The sequence below is a fragment of the Leptosomus discolor genome, chromosome 28, assembly GCF_034619465.1.
Source record: "Leptosomus discolor isolate bLepDis1 chromosome 28, bLepDis1.hap2, whole genome shotgun sequence".
Lineage (NCBI taxonomy): Eukaryota > Metazoa > Chordata > Aves > Leptosomiformes > Leptosomidae > Leptosomus > Leptosomus discolor.
The window spans coordinates 112,635-130,000 of record NC_141418.1 but is presented as its reverse complement, the minus strand read 5'-3'; the positions used below and the strand labels follow the sequence as shown (position 1 = coordinate 130,000).

The window sequence follows — 17,366 nt, the reverse complement described above, 5'->3', positions numbered from 1 at the left end:
CAAAACCATGTCCCTCCATCTTGCATCATCTCTGGGTGTCCTTAGCACCCTCCTAGAGCATCTCCATGCTCCTCAGGTGCCAACCACCTTCCTCCACCCTGCATCGTCCTCTCCTGGTGTCCTTGGCTTTGGGTGTTCTCCCAGGGCATCTCGGTGCTCCTGCAGGTACAGGCCACCTCCCTCCGTCCTGCACCATCTGTTGATGTCCCCAGCATTGGGTGTCCTCCTGGGACACCTTCATGCTTCATCACGTGCAAGCCACCTTCATCCATCTTACATCATCCTCACTTGATGTTCTTGGCTCCAGGTGCCCTCCTTGGGCCTCTCCATCCTTCTTCACCTACAAGACCTCTCCATCTGCCTCGTACCAGCTCTTGGTGTCTTCGACACCGGGTGCCCTCCACGGTCCTTCACGTGCATGGCAGCTCCCTCCATCTCCAACCATCTCTTGGTGTCCTTGGTGCCAGGTCCCCTCCCAGAACATCTCGTTCCTCCTTCGCGTGCAAGCGACCTTCCTCCGCCCTGCGCCATCTTTCAGTGTCTTCGGTGTTGGGTGGCCCCCTGTGGTATCCTTGTGCTCCTTCATTTCCCAGCCACCTTCCTCTCTCCTGCATCATCGTCTCTTGGCGTCCTCAGCGCATCTCCATCCTCCTTCACGTGCAAACCACCTTCCTCCGTCCGTGTTGCATCATTATCTCTTGATGGCCTCAGCCCCAGGTGCCCTCCTGGAGCATCTCCAGCCTCCTTGTGCAAAGCCATCTCCATCCACCTCGCGTCATCTCCTGGTGTCCTCACCACTGGATGTCCTCCCGGGGCATCTCCACGCTCCTTTGCGTCCCACTGCAGATGCTGCGATTTGCCTGTGCCCTCCTTTTGCCCCAGCACATGCACCAGGTCGCATCACTGCTCCGCTCCCCACCGGCACGTCCTGCCGCTGGGCTCCTGTCCCGGGCTCTGGCACCCGTGGGACGCTCCTCGTCCCACCACGAGCCCCAGCATGGCTTTGCCATCCAGCCTGGGCTCGGGGACAATCTCTCAACGCCGTTTCCCTGCTCTGCTTGTGCCACCACCTCTCGCCATGGGCTCGGGCCGGGGGGAGCCGTGACGCTGCCAACCCAGCTTCTTCCTTTCCCGCCCCGTAGCCGACATCGCCCGCAACATGGGTGCCAAGACGGTGATCGCCATCGACGTGGGCAGCCAGGACGAGACGGACCTGTGCAACTACGGGGACAGCCTGTCCGGCTGGTGGCTCCTCTGGAAACGTCTCAACCCCTGGGCTGAAAAAGTCAAGGTGAGGTCCGGCGGGGATGCTGGTGAGATGGTGCGGGCAGGGTGCTGAGCACCTCCTCCTCGCAGGTGCCCGACATGGCGGAGATCCAGTCCCGCCTGGCCTACGTGTCGTGCGTGCGGCAGCTGGAGGTGGTGAAGTCCAGCTCGTACTGCGAGTACATCCGCCCCCCCATCGACCGCTTCAAGACCATGGATTTCGGCAAGTTCGACGAGATCTACGTGAGTTGGGGGGACGAGGAGGCCGGTGGGGTGGCCTGGACCATCGTTTAGGGTCCCTCAGGCCATCAATGGGGTGCCCCAAGCCCATGGGTTGAGGTTCTCCAGCCATCAGTTGGGATATCCTGGCCATTAACAGGGTGTCCTGGCCGCTAATGGGGTTCTCCAGCCACTAATGGGGTGCCCCAGGTATAGATTGGGGTGCCCTTGCCATGAGTTGGGCATCCAGGCCGTTAAGAGGGTCTCCTGGCTATCAGGTAGGGTCAACCAGCCATTGGTTGGGGGCCCCAGCCACCGTTTGGGGGTCCTCTGGTCCATCAGTTGGGGTGTCCCGGCCATTGGTGGGCATGCCTCAGCCAGCAGTTGGGTGCTCAAGCCATCATTCAGGTGCCCCAGCCATCAACAGAGTGACCCAACCGTCATCAGCGGGTGCCCAAGCCATCGGGGTGCTTGGGCCATCAGTTGTTATGTCCTGGCCACTGTTTGGGGTGCCTGGGCCATTGTTCCGGGTACCCAAGTCATCATTTGGGGCTCCCTGAGCATCAGTTGGGCTGCCTGGCCCATTGATTGGCGTGCCCAAGCCATTGCTTGGGTGTCAGCCACCAACAGGGTGTCCTAGGCCGTCAGTTGGGATGTCCTACCCATCAGTTGAGTGCCCAGGCTGTCATTTGGGGTGCCCCGGGTCCTTGTTCGGGGTGCCCGGGCCACCGATGGGCTGCGGCCGCTCTCCCCGCAGGACGTGGGGTACCAGCACGGCAAGGTGGTCTTTGACGGCTGGAGCCGCGGTGACATCATTGAGAAGATGGTGAAGGACCGGCGCTCGGCCGACTTCTACGAGAGCAAGCGCATGGACGTGAGCAGGGGGTGGCACTGGGACCCGTGGGTGGGGCTGGCTGCCTGGGGACGTCCCCTGGGGTGTCCTGGGACAGGCCACCCTGCCCATGGCACCCTGATTTTAAGGGTTGGGTTGGTTTTTTTTCCCCGTGGCCCTGGAGCCGTCTTCAGGGAGCAGCACATTGCCTTGTCCCTCGTCCCCTCTGTCTCCCCCCGTGTCCTTCTAGCCCTCCTGCTGCAACTTGGCCCCCTTGGTGTTCTCCTGTCCCTCACCGGCATCTTCTTGTCCCTCCCCACCCTGCTTCATCCTCCTGTCCCCTTCATCCTCCTGTCCCCTTCATCCTCCTGTCCCCTTGGGCCATCCTCATGTTCCCCCCTCCACCATCCTTGTCCCCTCCTTGGTCCCTCTCCTGTCCCCCCCCCTTGATCCATCCCATCCCCTTGGTCCATCTCCTGTTTCCTCCCCCCATACTTGTCCCCTCCCTGGTCCATCTCCTGTCCCCCCCCCTTGATCCATCCCGTCCCCTTGGCCCATCTCCTGTTCCCTCCCCCCCCATCCTTGTCCCCTCCCTGGTCCATCTCCTGTCCCCCCTCCTTGGTCCGTCCCCTCCCTGGTCCATCTCCTGTGTGTCATCCACCACCCATCCTTGTCCCCTCCTTGCTCCCTCTCCTGTCCCCCCCCCTTGATCCATCCCATCCCCTTGGTCCATCTCCTATTCCCTCCCCCCCCCATCCTTGTCTCCTCCCTGGTCCATCTCCTGTCCCCTTGGTCCATCTCCTGTCCCCTTGGTCCATCTCCTGTCCCCTTGGGCCCCTTTTGTCCCTCTGGCCGTGTCCCCTGCTGCCCTTCCACCCCCCTTACCCACCTCACATCCCTCCTCCTGCTCCCCCCCCACCCCTCTTGCACACGGCGGGGGGGCGGGGGGGGGGGGAGCTGCTCAGGGAACACCCCCCCCCCCCTCCTTTTCCCCCCGCCCCCCGTAGGTGCTCACGTGTCCCAGCGCCGGTTTCACCGACCTGGCGGAGATCGTGTCCCGCATCGAGCCCGCCAAGCCCTACCTGTCCGACGGCTACGCCGACGGTGAGATGGGGTGGGGGTGTCCACGGGACGGGGCCAGATCCGTGTTCGGGGCCTGACCCTGCACCCCATCTCGCCCCCCTGCCACCCCCCCAGAGGAGTCCGACTACCTCACCGAGTATGAGGACGAGGGGCTGGAGCCGGCGCGGGGCGAGGACGACGCGTTTGCCCCCGCCGAGTGGGCCGGTGCCTTGGAGGCTGTGAGTGTCCCCTGGTCGTGGAGAGCCTCCAAAACGGGGTGTCCCTGGGTTTTGGGGGGGGGTCCCAAGGGTGCTCTGACCCTGTGTGTGGGGTGTCCCTGGGTTTAGGGGGCTCCCAAGGGTGCCCTGACCCCGTGTATGGGGGGGTGTGGCCATGGAGAGCCTCCAAAATGGGGTGTCCCTGGGTTTGGGGGGGTCTCAAGTGTGCCCTGACCCTCTGTGTGGGGTGTCCCTGGGTTTGGGGGCTCCCAAGGGTGCCCTGACCCTCTGTGTGGGGTGTCCCTGGGTTTGGGGGGCTCCCAAGGGTGCCCTGACCCCGTGTATGGGGGGGTGTGGCCATGGAGAGCCTCCAAAATGGGGTGTCCCTGGGTTTGGGGGCTCCCAAGGGTGCCCTGACCCTCTGTGTGGGGTGTCCCTGGGTTTGGGGGGCTCCCAAGGGTGCCCTGACCCCGTGTATGGGGGGGTGTGGCCATGGAGAGCCTCCAAAACGGGGTGTCCCTGGGTTTGGGGGGGTCTCAAGTGTGCCCTGACCCTCTGTGTGGGGTGTCCCTGGGTTTGGGGGGGTCTCAAGGGTGCCCTGACCCCATGCGTGGGGTGTTCCTGGGTTTGGGGGGCTCCCAAGGGTGCCCTGACCCTGTGTATGGGGGGGTGTGGCCATGGAGAGCCTCCAAAATGGGGTGTCCCTGGGTTTGGGGGGCTCCCAAGGGTGCCCTGACCCCGTGCATGGGGGGGTGTGACCATGGAGAGCCTCCAAAACAGGGTGTCCCTGGGTTTGGGGGGGGGGGGGGTGTCCCAAGGGTGCTATGACCCTGTGCATGGGGTGTCCCTGGGACAGATCCTGCTCCTGACCATGGAGACCCTCCTAAATGGGCTCGGGGACAGCCTGGGCCCCGCGGGTGCTGCCCCCTGTCCCCCTCCCGGTGTCCCCCACATGTCCCCCCTCTCCCCAGGAGGAGGAGAAGACCCTGCGGCACCGCCCGAGCCCGGCCCCGGCCCCCTCCGCACCCCACCCCTGACCCCAACCTGCCGCAGGAGCCCGACAGCCGGCACTACCTCCGCACCCCGGGGGTGTCCCCTGTGTGTGTGTGTGTCCCCCCCCCGACTCCCCCCCGCCCCCTTTTTTGCGGCTGCTTCCCCGGCCGAGGCTCATCGTGTCCCCCCCCCCCCCCCCCCCAGCACCTTCCCATTCGGCCTGGCTCGTCCCCAAGCTGGGGTGACGCGGGGGGGGGGCTCCAGGGACCCCCATTTTTCCCCTCTTCCTGCACTGTTGCACTGGCCCAAATCCCCCCTCCGAGGCCCGGCCGTGCCCCGCTGGGGAGGCGGGGAAGGGGCTGCTGTATATGTTCATTTTTCCTTATTTTTTTTTTTTTAATTATTATTATTATTATTATTATTATTATTTAAAGCCAACCTGGCGCTTCGCTTTTCTGATCCTTTTTATCGCTGCCCTTTGAAACCGCCCCAGCGGCGCTCGTCCTGGCGGGCCGAAGGCTTCGAGGCCGAGGGCTGGCACGGGCCCCGCTGTGCCTGGGGGTGGCACACCGTCACCGTCGCCCCCCCCCCCCCCCTCGGCACGGCAAAAGTCCCGGGCGCGCCGCCCGCGGGCACCCCGTGACGCTGCACGGCCACCCCGTGGGTGCTACTCGGGCGCGTGGACGCGCTGGTGCCGGAGGAGGTTGGAGCTGCGGCTGTAGCGGCGGCCGCAGTGGGCGCAGGGGAAGGGGCGCTCGCCGGCGTGCGCCCGTCGGTGCCGCAGCAGCGCCGAGCGGTGCCGGAATCCGCGGGGACACTGGGGACACCGGTGGGGCCGCTCGCCCGTGTGCCGTCGGCCGTGCTCCACCAGGCTGGCGCGCTGGGCGAAGCGCCGCCCGCACTGCCCGCAGGCGTGGGGCCGGGAGCCGGCGTGGCCGCGGCGGTGCCGCAGGAGGTTGGCGCGGTCGGCGAAGGCCCGCGGGCAGTCGGGGCAGGCGTGGGGCCGTGGGGCGGCGTGGGCGCGGCGGCGGTGCCGGGCCAGGTAGGCGCTTTGGGTGTAGGCCCGGGGGCAGTCGGGGCAGCGGTGCGGGCGCTCGCCGGTGTGCACCAGCCGGTGCCGCAGCAGCGTGGCGCTGAGGGCGAAGGCTTTGCCGCACTCGCCGCAGGGGAAAGGGCGCTCGCCCGTGTGCGCCAGGCGGTGCCGGGCCAGGTGAGCCCGCTGGCGGAAGCGGCGCCCGCAGTCGCCGCAGGCGTGGGGTCGCTCGCCGGTGTGGGTCTGCGCGTGCCGGGCCAGCGTGGAGCGGAGGGCGAAGGCTTTGCCGCACTGCGGGCAGGGGTGCGGGCGCCCCGCGCCGTGGGCGCCTTGGCGGTGCTGGGCGAGGTGGGCGCTCTGCCGGAAGCGTTGCCCGCACTCACCGCAGGCGAAGGGCCGCTCGCCCGTGTGCGCCCGCTGGTGCACCAGCAGCCCCGCGGTGCCGGCGAAAGCTTTGCCACACTCGCCGCAGGCGAAGGGCCGCTCGCCCGTGTGCCCTCGCCGGTGCGTGGCCAGCGCCGCCCGGTCGCAGAAGCCGCGGCCGCACTCGGCGCAGGAGAAGGGGCGCTCGGCCCCGTGCAGCGCCTGGTGCCGCGTCAGCGTGGCGCTCGCCCCGAACCGCTTACCGCACGCCCCGCACCGAAAGGGACGGGCACCGGCTGCCGCGGCCTCGCCGTTGCGCCGGCTTGGCTCGGGAGCGTCCTCCTCGTGCTGGTGCTGAGGGGCTGACGTGGCGCTGCCGGCACCCGCCGTGTCCTGGCATCGTGTCCCCGAATCGGCGCTGCTGGCGGCTGCCTCAGCCTGGCGCGCCGGCGTCGGTTTGGAGCTGCCGGCAGCTGCCTGGGTCTGGTTTTGCGTCCCCAAATCGGCACTGCCGGCGTCTGCCTGGTCCTGGCACGCCGGTGTCGCTTTGGCACGATCGGCACCCTCTTCATCCTGGCGTTGTGGCGCCGAATCGGCACCGACAGCATCAGCCGGATACCACGGCATCGTTTTGGCACTGCCGGTGCCTGCCCTGTCCTGGCTGCCTGGTGCCAGTTTGGCACTGGTGGCATCTGCCAGGTGTTGGCACGGTGGCCTCAAATCGGCACTGCCGGTGTCCTCGCCGCCCTGGCACGCTGGCATCGATTCGGTGCTGCCGGCATCTGCCTCAGCCTGGCACTGTAGGCCCAAATCGGCACTGCCGGCGTCCATCCGGCACCCTGGCGCGGTTTCGGCGCTGCCAGTGTCCTCCCGGGTCCCGTCTGTGGCGCCAGGAGAGAGGGGGGGTGAGGAGGCAGCGCCTGAGGGGGTCACACTGGGGCGGTGGGTGTCCCTCCCGGTGCCGGTGACACCCCCACGATGCCGGCACACCGGTGATGGGGACAGATCCCCGTGGGCAGCCCGGTGCCCCGGTACCAATGGGTCCCACCCCCCCCCCAGTGCCTTTCCCAGTCCGGGCCTGGTCCCCCAGTACTGGCTTCCCAGCTGCCCGATACCAGCCCGGCACCCCCTTCCCCTGCCGGTAATCAGGCCCCGCAGCTCGGTACAGCCCCCTCCCCCCCCCCCCCCGGGACGGGCTCCCCCGGTACCGACCCCCGGTCCCAGCCCCCTCCTGTTCCCGGTATCCCCCAGCCCCTGCTCCCTGCTGCCAGTAGCCCCCGTTCCCGGTATCCCTCGGTACCTGCTCCTCAATCCCAGCCCCCCATTCCCGGTATCCCCTGGTACCGCCCCCCTTCCCCGTTCCCGGTATCTCCCAGTACCCGCTCCCGGGTCCCAGACCCCCCCCCGTTCCCGCTATCCCCCCGCTACCCGCTCCTCGATCCGACTCCCCCCGGTCCCGGTAACCCCCGGTCCCTGCTCCTCGGTCCCAGACACCCCCCCCCCTCCCCCCCGTTCCCGGTATCCCCCGGTACCCGCTCCTCGATCCGACTCCCCCCGGTCCCGGTAACCCCCGGTCCCTGCTCCTCGGTCCCAGACACCCCCCCCCCCCTCCCCCCCGTTCCCGGTATCCCCCGGTACCTGAGCGCCAGTCCCACACCCTCCCCGTTCCCAGTACCCGCTCCCCTGCCCGTCCCGGTCCCGGTATCTCCCGGTCCTGGCCCCCCCCGCCCGGATCCCGGTGTCCCCCGGTATCTGCTCCCTAATCCGACCCCCCACAGTCCCGGTACCCCCCGGTACCTGCTCCCCGGTCCCCGCCCCCCCCCCCCGGTCCCGCCCCTCGGCGGCTCCGCTCCCGTCGGGACGGCGCCACCTGGCGGCCGCGTCCCGCGTTGCACCGCGGAGACCCCCGGGACACGCGTGGGGACCCCCGCGGGGACGGGGAGGGGAAGGGGGGAGTGGGGGGACGGGGATGGGGGGGATCCGTGGGGACACAACTGTCACCGCCACGGGACAGCCGGTACCGCCACGGCACAACCGTCACCGTGACGGGACAGATGGCAGCGCCACGGGACCCCCGGCACAACTGTCACCGTGACGGTGCGCTCGGCACAGCCAGGGCACAGCTGTGGCACAGCTGGCACAGCCACGGGGCGCTCACTACAGGCACGGGACCCCCGGCACCACCACGGGACACCCGGCACCACCATGGGACACCCGGCACCACCATGGGACACCCGGCACCATCACGGGACACCCAGTATGACCACGGGACACCTGGAAAAACCACAGGACACCCGGAACAACCACAGGACATCTGGCACCACCATGGGACACCTAGTATGACCACGGGACACCCAGTATGACCACGGGACACCTGGAACAACCACAGGACACCCGGCACCACAGGACACCCGGAACAACCACAGGACACCCAGCACCACCACAGGACATCTGGCACCACCATGGGACACCCAGTATGACCACGGGACAACTGGAACAACCACAGGACACCCGGCACCACCACGGCCCAGCTGGCCCCACCACGGCCCCAGGGGCCCCCCACAGCCCTGTGCCCGCCCCATGGCCTTGGGTGCCGGCTCCCCCGGCGTTGGGTGCCCACTCCCCCGGCATTGGGTGCCGGCTCCCCCGGTGTTGGGTGCCCACTCCCCCAGTGTTGGGTGCTTGCTCCCCTGGTGTTGGGTGCCCCCTCCCCTGGTGCTGGGTGCCCCCTCCCCCGGTGTTGGGTGCCCCCTCCCCCGGCGTTGGGTGCCGGCTCCCCCAGTGTTGGGTGCCGGCTCCCCCGGTGTTGGGTGCCCGCTCCCCCGGTGTTGGGTGCCCACTCCCCCGGCGTTGGGTGCCGGCTCCCCTGGCGTTGGGTGCCGGCTCCCCCGGCGTTGGGTGCCGGCTCCCCCGGCGTTGGGTGCCCACTCCCCCGGTGTTGGGTGCCGGCTCCCCCGCTGTTGGGTGCTTGCTCCCCTGGCGTTGGGTGCCCACTCCCCCGGTGTTGGGTGCCGGCTCCCCCGGCGTTGGGTGCCCACTCCCCCGGTGTTGGGTGCCGGCTCCCCCGCTGTTGGGTGCTTGCTCCCCTGGCGTTGGGTGCCCACTCCCCCGGTGTTAGGTGCCCGCTCCACCGGTGTTGGGTGCCCACTCCCCCGGTGTTGGGTGCCGGCTCCCCCGGTGTTGGGTGCCCACTCCCCCGGTGTTGGGTGCCCGCTCCCCCGGCGTTGGGTGCCCACTCCCTCGGTGTTGGGCGCCCGCTCCCCCGGCGTTGGGCGCCCGCTCCCCCGGCACGATAAGGCGGGTGCCGGCGAGCAGCCGGAGCTGTGGCCGGGCTGGTGGGTGCTGATAGCGCCCGGCTTTCCTGCGCGGCCGGAGCCGGCGGGGGGCCAGGCACCGCCTCGGGGCCACCCGGCAGTGCCGTGGGTGCTGGGATGGGCGTGGGTGCACCCTGGTGCGGGCAGGTGCCGGGGACGTGCTGGGCGTGGGGACACCCCGGTGACAGGGACACCGTGGGCACTGCCGTGGGGACAGCTGGGACACCGGTGTCTGCTGAGCGTGGGTATGGGGGGCACTTTGGGTACGGGGACACCCTGGGCATGGGGACACCCTGGGCATTGCCATGGGGACACTCTGGGTATGGGGACACCCTGGGCATGGGGACACCCCAGACACTGCCATGGGGACACCCTGGGTATGGGGACACCCTGGGCATGGGGACATCCCAGACACTGCCATGGGGACACCCTGGGTATGGGGACACTCTGGGAATGGGGACACCCCGGGAATGGGGACACCCCGGACACTGCCATGGGGACACCCTGGGTATGGGGACACTCTAGGTACGGGGACACTCTGGGAATGGGGACACCCCAGACACTGCCATGGGGACACTCTGGGCATGGGGACACTCCGGGCATGGGGACACTCCGGGCATGGGGACACCCTGGGCACAGGGACACCCCAGACACTGCCATTGGGACACCCTGGGTATGGGGACACTCTGGGCATGGGGACACTCCGGGCATGGGGACACTCCGGGCATGGGGACACCCTGGGCACAGGGACACCCCAGACACTGCCATTGGGACACCCTGGGTATGGGGACACTCTGGGCATGGGGACACTCCGGGCATGGGGACACTCCGGGCATGGGGACACCCTGGGCACAGGGACACCCCAGACACTGCCATTGGGACATCCTGGGTATGGGGACACTCCGGACATTGCCATGGGGACACCCCTGGCATGGGGACACCGACTCCCCCAACCAGGCAGCACCCTTGGGCCCTCCCCACAGGACCTTCCTGCGCCGAGACACCCCCCCTGCCCCCCCAGGGACACCGGGGGCTTTTGCCAGCACCCACTGGGGACTGTCCCCAGCGGTGCCACCTCCAGCCAAGCTTTGGGGTGCAGGGATGGAGCCGCTGGGTGCTGGGGGCCCCCTTCGAGGCCCATCTCCAGGGTGGGGGGGTGCATCCGGCACCCCCCCCCCCCCCCCCCGTCACCCGCTTCCCGCAGGCTTTATCAGCGGGGACACCCGTTGGGGACAGCTCTTCGGCGCCGCGGGGACGATGTACGGCAACATCGAGGCCAGCCAGGACGGGCCGGGGCAGATGTGGGGGCTGGGGCCCGGCGGCAGCAAAGGTAGGGAGCCCCCATGGGTGCTGGATGGGGGGGGGGCGAGCCCAGCAGTCCTGCTGTCCCTAACACGTACCTCCCCCCTTGTCCTTTTTGGGATCTCAAAGCACCCGGGGGCTCTGTCCCCAGTGTCCGAGGGAGGATCCCAGGGTGGGTGGTGGCACCCAGAGGGGTTCCCCCATCCCCAGTGACTGAGGGAGGGTCCCCAGGATGGACGGTGGCACCGGGGAGGGATCCCCATCCCCATCCCTGGTGCCCAAGGGGGGTCCCTGGGGCAAGTGGTGGCACTCAGAAGGGGGTCCCCCAACCCCAGTGCCCAAGAGGGGTCCCCGGGGTGAGTGGTGGCACCGAAGGGGACCCCCATTTCCATCCCTGGTCCCTCAGGGGTGTCCCCAGGGTGGGCAGTGGCACTGAGGGGGATTCCCGTCTCTGTGCCCGGTGTCTGAGGGGGGTCCCTGGGGCGGTTGGTGACCCCCAGGGGAGACTCTCCCACCCCCCGTGTCCAAGCAGAGGGTGTCCCCAGGGCGGATGGTGGCACCGAAGGGGACCCCCATTTCCATCCTCGGTGCCCAAGGGGGGGGGGATTTGGAGACACCTTGTAGAGGGGGATCCCCCACCTCTGGTGCCCGGTGAGGGGTCCGCAGGGAAGTGGCACTGGGGGGAACCCCCCCCGCCTCACGCTCGAGGGGAGTCCCCAGGGGTCACGGTGGCCCCCAGCAGCGGGAGATTCCCCCCCAAGCGCCGTCCCCGCTGCCCCCTCCCCTCCAGCCTGCAGCGACCCCTGCCCCGCCGAGGAGAACCTCTACGAGCCCTTGGACCCCACCACCGCCGCGCCGAGCCAGAAGGACGTGCCCGACCCCCCCGGTACGGCGTGGGCGACGCCACGACCGCCATCGGCAAGACACGACCACGCCGCGGTGAAAGCCGGTGACGTCCGGGGACCGGTTGTCACTTACCAGCCCAGCCCAGCGGCCGGCTGCTGCCCCGGGAAGAAGCTGGCGCTGGTGGGAACCGTGGCCTTGGGGGTCTCGGTGTTGATGAACGTGGTCTTCCTCGCCGTCGGCTCGCGGCACAGTGAGTAGCCGGGGTCTGGGGGAGCTCCCTGCCACGCCGGGGCTGCCGGTGGCGGGGGGGGGGGCAGAGTTAAGGTTATTGGGGTGTTGGCGGGGGGGGGTGTCTGAGTGCTCAGCACCCCTCAACACCCACCCCTGCCGCGGCGACACCCTGTGCCTCGCGGTGACGTGTGTGTGTGTGTCCCCCCCCGCCCAGTTGCAGCCCTGACAGAGGCGCTGGAGGCAGAGAAGGCGAAGGAGGTGTCGAACGTGGGTGCGTGTGTGTGTGTGTCCCCCCTTTCCCCTCCCTTTCCGCGGTGACACCCACGGACGTGTGTCCCCCCGCCCCTCGTGCCGGTTTCACCGGGACCCCTCTCCGCAGCCTCCCGCTCCTTCCTGATGTACAACGAGCACCACGGCAAGTGCGTGGTGGCCAAAGGGCAGGAGCTGACGGTGACGACGTGCCAGGCCGAGGCGGCGGCCCAGCGGTTCCAGTGGCTCCCCGGGGGCCGGCTGCGGGGCTGGGGGAGCCGGCGCTGCGTCACGGCGCTTCACGGGCAGAACCTGTCCGCCGTGAGGCTGGAGCCGTGCCGGGCCGGCGGCACGCTGCAGCGCTGGGAGTGCCGCGGCGGCGGGCTCTTGGCGCTCGCCGGCTACAACCTCTACTTCAACTACGGCAACAACGTGAAGAACACGGTGATGCTCTACATCGGGGACCGCGAGTGGAGCCGCTGGGTGGTCCACGGGACCAGGGAGGACGTCTGCTCCCGCGCCTGTCAGTCCCGGCACCTCTGTCCCAGATGATACTGGAGGTTTTGCCTCACCCTGCGCTGGCTGAAGTTCAGGCCTGGCCTGGTTTAATCCTAAATTTAGGGTGATTTGGGCGACTTGGCCTAACCCTACGTGAGCCCAAACTCAACGGGGTCCTCAGACTGATTTAATCCTACATTTAGGGTGACTTGGGTGACTTGACCTAACCCTACCTGAGCCCAAACTCAACGGGGGCCTGACCCCGATGCAGACTTAACCTTAAATATACCTGACCTAAGCCTAAGTGAGGCCCAACCTCAACGGGGTCTTAACCCAGCTCAAACCCTAAATTTAGGGTGACTTGGGTGACTTGGCCTAACCCTACGTGAGCCCAAACCTCAACGGGGTGCTCAGCCTGATTTAATCCTACATTTAGGGTGACTTAAGGGACTTAACCTAACGTGCCCAAACCTTAACAGGGTCCTAACCCTGGCGCAGAATTAACCCTAAATATACCTGGCCTGACCTAACCCTACGTGAGGTTAAACCTCAGTGGGGTCTTAACCCTTACCCCAGCTCAGATACTAAAGGTATGTGACTTAACCTAAGCCTACATGACGTCAAACCTCAATGGAGTCTTAACCCAGCTCAAACCCTAAATTTAGGGTGACTTAAGGGACTTAACCTAATCCTAAGTGAGCCCAAATCTTAATGGGGTCCTAACTCTGATGCAGAATTAACCTTAAATATACATGATTTAACCTAACCCTAAGCAAGGTCAAACCTCAACGAGGTCTTAATCCAGCTCAAGCCCTAAATATCTGTGACTTTACCTGACCCTAAACCAGCCCAAACCCCAGCAGGGCCTTAAGCATAAACTGCTCATAGGCCTAAATATACAGGATTTAAACTAAGCCTAATCTAGCCCAAACAAAACCAATCCTAACCTAGCCCTACTCCTAAATATACAGGAGTTAAACTAACCCTAACCTAGCCCTAATCCCAGAGGGGTCCTAACCCAGCCATAACCCCAAATGTATAGGATTTAAGATAACCCAAATTTAGTCCAAAATTCAGCACGGCCCTAAGCCCAACCCAGTTGTAACCCTGACTGTGTAGGACTCAAGCTACACCCAAACCCCAGGGGGACCCTAACCCAGTTATAACCCCAGATAGAGGGGATTTAACCTAACCCTGACCCAGCCTAAATCCCAACAGCACCCTAATCCAGTCCCAACCCTAAACACACCGGATTTAACCCAGACCCCAGCAGGGTTTAACCCTCACCCAGCCGTAACGCCAGCCTGGTGGGGACGCTCGGCAGCTCCCGCAGCCCGGATCACGTCTCCCGCCCCAAACCCCGGTTTATGGGGTCTCACAGCCCCAGCTGAGTGGTGACACCCCCCCCTTTTCTGTGTGTGTGTGTGTCCCTCCCTAGGCTGCCCCCCTTGCTCCAAAGGCTGGACCTACTTTGGGAACTCTTGCTACTTCTACTCCAAGACGGCGAGCTCCTGGGAGAGCGCCAAGAGCTTCTGCTCGCTCCTGGGCGCGCAGCTCCTGGAGGTCGACGGCCCCGAGGAGAAGGTGAGAGGGGGGAGACGGATCCAGGCACCTGGGAAGGGGGACGGGGGGACACCGCGGTGCCTGAGGTGGGCTTTGTGGGGAGGGGGATGATCTGGGGGATGGGGAGAGGCTGGAAGGCTCATGTGAACCCGGATTCTGCCCTTTTAACCCTGAATTTACACTGCAGTGCCTAATATGTCAACAGCTAACCCCAACCCCGTTCCTAATAGACTTGTAACCCTAATGCTGAACCAAATCCAGCTGAAACTGGTCCCTAACTCTACCCCTAACCCTCTCCCTAATCCTAACCCTAACCCTAACCCTCACCACAACCCTCTCCCTAATCCTAACCCTAACCCTAACCCTCACCATAACCCTAACCCTGATCCTAACCCTATCCCTAAGGGTAACCCTGACCTTAACCCTGTCCCTAACCATAACCCTAATCCATAACCATAATCCTATCCCTCTCCTAAACCTAACTCTACCTATATTTCTAGGGCCTGACCTAACCCTAAGCTAGCCCAAACCCCAACAGGGCCCTAGTCCAGGCCTAACCCTAAGCACATAGGACTTAAACTAACCCTAGGACTCTCCAGACCCCAGTGAGGCTCTAGCCCAGCCTTAGCCCTAAATACATAGGATTTAAGTTAATCCTAAAATCCTCCAGACCCCAACGAGGCTCTAACCCGGCTTTAACCCTAAGTATATAGGACTTAAAATAATCCTAAAACCCTCCAGACCTCAGTGAGGCTCTAGCCCAGCCTCAACCCTAAATATGCAGGACTTAAACTAGCCCTAAGACAGTCCAGACCCCAACGAGACTCTGACTTTAACCCTCATTTTTCATCACCGTGACCCCAAACCCACGGATAACTGACCTTAACCCCAGCCCTAGTGCCCCACGGGCCCCCACGCTGCCACCCCCCGACCCCAAACCTCCTCTGAACGTCCCCTGGGCACCAAAAAAAAAAAACCAAACCCAAAATTCCCCCCGCCTCCCCCTACTCCAGAGCAGAGGTTGTGTCAGCAGCGGGGAGGGGGGACATGGCATCAGGGCCTACCTGTCACCGGGACCTGCTGTCCCTCGTTGTCCCCAGGGGTGGGCAGGGGGGGCGTGGGGGGGCTCAGCCATGGGGTGACGCCACCTTTGCCCCCAGGATCACGTCCGGACCATGCTGCAAAGCTCCTCCTGGCTCGGCATCAGGGATGAAGAGGTCGAGGGTACCTGGAAGCGAGCAAACGGGACTATCCTAACCCGGGAAAGCAGGTACAGCCCAGCGGGGACTGGGGACAAGGGGACGGGGGGCTTGGGGACACGAGGGGACACCCCTAAGCCATCCCGATTCCCCCCCCCCCCCCCCGCCCCGCGTTTCGTCGCAGCTCGTGGCACAGGTACGAGCCCAACGGGGGGCCCCAGGAGAACTGCGCGGTGGTGCGGAAGGACGGCGAGTGGTACGACTACCCCTGCACGAGTCAGCTCCCCTGGGTGTGCGAGGGACACCCCTGGGCGTGCGAGGGACACCCCTGAGCGTGCGAGGGACACCCCAAGACACTCCCCACCCCCCCCGCCCCAGCACCCGCCGCGCTCTCGAGGGGCTCCCCCCAGACCCTTCTCCACTTGCCACATCTGACCTGCAGCACTCCGGGATGCAGCCCCGACCTCCGGCGTACCCGTTTTAGGGGGGAGGGGTCCATGGACGGATCTCCGGGAAAAATTCGGGGTACAGGGTGGAGTGGGGGGGTCCCTGCGGGGTAATAAACACACGTGCAGAGTGAGGTCCCGCTCCGGTGATGTGGCGGGGGGGGCCGCGTGGGGTGGAGGGGTGCGGGGTGGCTCCCGGGTCTGGGTTTGGGGGTCCCTCGGAGGAGCAGCGGTGGTTTTTGGGGGGGGATGGGGGGCAGGGGGGTCTCAGACCCTCCCACAATCCCCTGTGATCACTTCAATTACCCTTCAGGCACCCCAAATACCCCCCAGACCCCAAATTACCCCCAGAACCCAAATTACCCCCCAGACCCCACCAAATACCCACCAGGGCTCTCCCAAATGCCCTCCAGATCCCCTGAAATCCCCTTTCAGTTGCCCAAATACCCCCAGACACCCCCCCCAATACTCCCCAGACCCCAAATACCCCATAGCACTCTCCAAATAACCCCCAGCCACACCAATACTCCCCAGACATCCCCCCCAAACTTGCCCCAGACCCCCTGAAATCCACCCCCAGACCCCCAAATACCCCCCAGACAACTCCCCCCCCCCAACTCTCCAGACCCCAAATACCCTCTAGGGTACACCAAACCCCCTCAGCCCCCCCAACATCCCCCAGACCCCCTTAAATCCACCCCCAGACCCCCAAATACCCCCCAGACACACTCCCCCCCCCAACACTCTCCAGACCCCAAATACCCTCTAGGATACACCAAACCCCCCTCAGCCCCCCCAACATCCCCCAGACCCCCTTAAATCCACCCCCCAGACCCCCAAATACCCCCCAGACAACTCCCCCCCCCCCCCAATACTCTCCAGACCCCAAATACCCTCTAGGATACACCAAACCCCCCCTCAGCCCCCCCAACATCCCCCAGACCCCCTTAAATCCACCCCCCAGACCCCCCAAATACCCCCCAGACAACCCCCCCCCCCCCCCAATACTCTCCAGACCCCAAATACCCTCTAGGATACACCAAACCCCCCCTCAGCCCCCCCAACATCCCCCAGACCCCTCTTAAATCCACCCCCAGACCCCCAAATACCCCCCAGACAACTCCCCCCCCCCCCAACTCTCCAGACCCCAAATACCCTCTAGGATACACCAAACCCCCCTCAGCCCCCCCAACATCCCCCAGACCCCTTAAATCCACCCCCCAGACCCCCAAATACCCCCCCCCCCCCCAGGCTCCCCACAGCCCCTCACCCTACGGCCGCAGGCCCGGGCCGGGGGGGGGGGGGGGGTGTCCCCGCTCCGGGGCTGGGAGGGTCCAAGGGGAGGGGGGGGGGTGTCCTCCCTGATGCAGGGGGGTGTCGGTGCCGGTGGGAGGGGGATGTTCCCGGTGGTTCCGGACTACAGCTCCCGGCAGCTGCTGCCGGCGGCATCCCAGGAATTCGCGCCGCGGATGGCGGCGCCGCCGCTCCAGGCCCCGCCGCGCTGAGGGGACGGGAACGGCCTGAGGGGAGGGGGGGGGTGGGGGGGGGGGTGTGTGCCGGGGAGCCGAAGTTGGGGAGGGGGGTGGGGTGACACCGGAGCGGGCTAAAGGGGTCGTGAACAGACCGAGAGGGGGGGGGGGGGACACGCACCGAGGGAGGAGGTGGGGGTGCCCAGGGCGGGGGTGAGGGGAGCCCCCCCCGTCCCCCGCCGTCGCTGAGGGGGAGCGGGGCG

General features: G+C 66.1%; 3 protein-coding genes across 3 annotated transcripts in view; 2 read left to right on the top strand and 1 right to left on the bottom strand.

Annotated features, from left to right (window-relative positions):
* The window catches only part of PNPLA6 (patatin like domain 6, lysophospholipase), a 17,374-nt gene extending 12,740 nt beyond the window's left edge, over positions 1 to 4,634 (top strand). Inside the window, exons 30-35 of the mRNA XM_086478813.1 lie at positions 1,143 to 1,291; positions 1,357 to 1,509; positions 2,243 to 2,359; positions 3,325 to 3,421; positions 3,515 to 3,618; positions 4,569 to 4,634. Of these exons, the coding sequence (XP_086334939.1) occupies positions 1,143 to 1,291; positions 1,357 to 1,509; positions 2,243 to 2,359; positions 3,325 to 3,421; positions 3,515 to 3,618; positions 4,569 to 4,634 (686 nt within the window). The remainder of the gene's footprint in view (positions 1 to 1,142; positions 1,292 to 1,356; positions 1,510 to 2,242; positions 2,360 to 3,324; positions 3,422 to 3,514; positions 3,619 to 4,568) is intronic.
* Positions 4,635 to 5,257: 623 nt separating this feature from the next.
* On the bottom strand, positions 5,258 to 6,817 carry LOC147413385 (uncharacterized). Its single transcript, XM_086478812.1, has 2 exons — positions 5,685 to 6,817; positions 5,258 to 5,597 (listed from the first exon to the last, which is right to left on the bottom strand). Exons 1-2 carry the CDS (start codon positions 6,815 to 6,817, stop codon positions 5,258 to 5,260), a joined length of 1,473 nt encoding a protein of 490 aa, XP_086334938.1.
* Positions 6,818 to 10,529: 3,712 nt separating this feature from the next.
* Positions 10,530 to 15,719, top strand: LOC147413384 (macrophage mannose receptor 1-like). Its single transcript, XM_086478890.1, has 7 exons — positions 10,530 to 10,585; positions 11,390 to 11,698; positions 11,894 to 11,950; positions 12,059 to 12,451; positions 13,865 to 14,010; positions 15,150 to 15,259; positions 15,373 to 15,719. Exons 1-7 carry the CDS (start codon positions 10,558 to 10,560, stop codon positions 15,518 to 15,520), a joined length of 1,191 nt encoding a protein of 396 aa, XP_086335016.1. The 5' UTR covers positions 10,530 to 10,557; the 3' UTR covers positions 15,521 to 15,719.
* The last annotated feature ends 1,647 nt before the right edge of the window (positions 15,720 to 17,366 follow it).

Bases quoted from the DNA above. Each gene is read 5' to 3' on its own strand.
- LOC147413385 (XM_086478812.1), bottom strand. From the start codon at position 6,817: ATGGACGCCGGCAGTGCCGATTTGGGCCTACAGTGCCAGGCTGAGGCA. The intron at 5,598-5,684 runs GCGCCCGCACCG...CCACGCCGCCCC, and splicing joins CGGCTGGTGCACACCGGCGA to ACGGCCCCACGCCTGCCCCG.
- LOC147413384 (XM_086478890.1), top strand. From the start codon at position 10,558: ATGTACGGCAACATCGAGGCCAGCCAGG. The intron at 12,452-13,864 runs GTCAGTCCCGGC...GTCCCTCCCTAG, and splicing joins GGACGTCTGCTCCCGCGCCT to GCTGCCCCCCTTGCTCCAAA. The intron at 14,011-15,149 runs GTGAGAGGGGGG...CTTTGCCCCCAG, and splicing joins TCGACGGCCCCGAGGAGAAG to GATCACGTCCGGACCATGCT.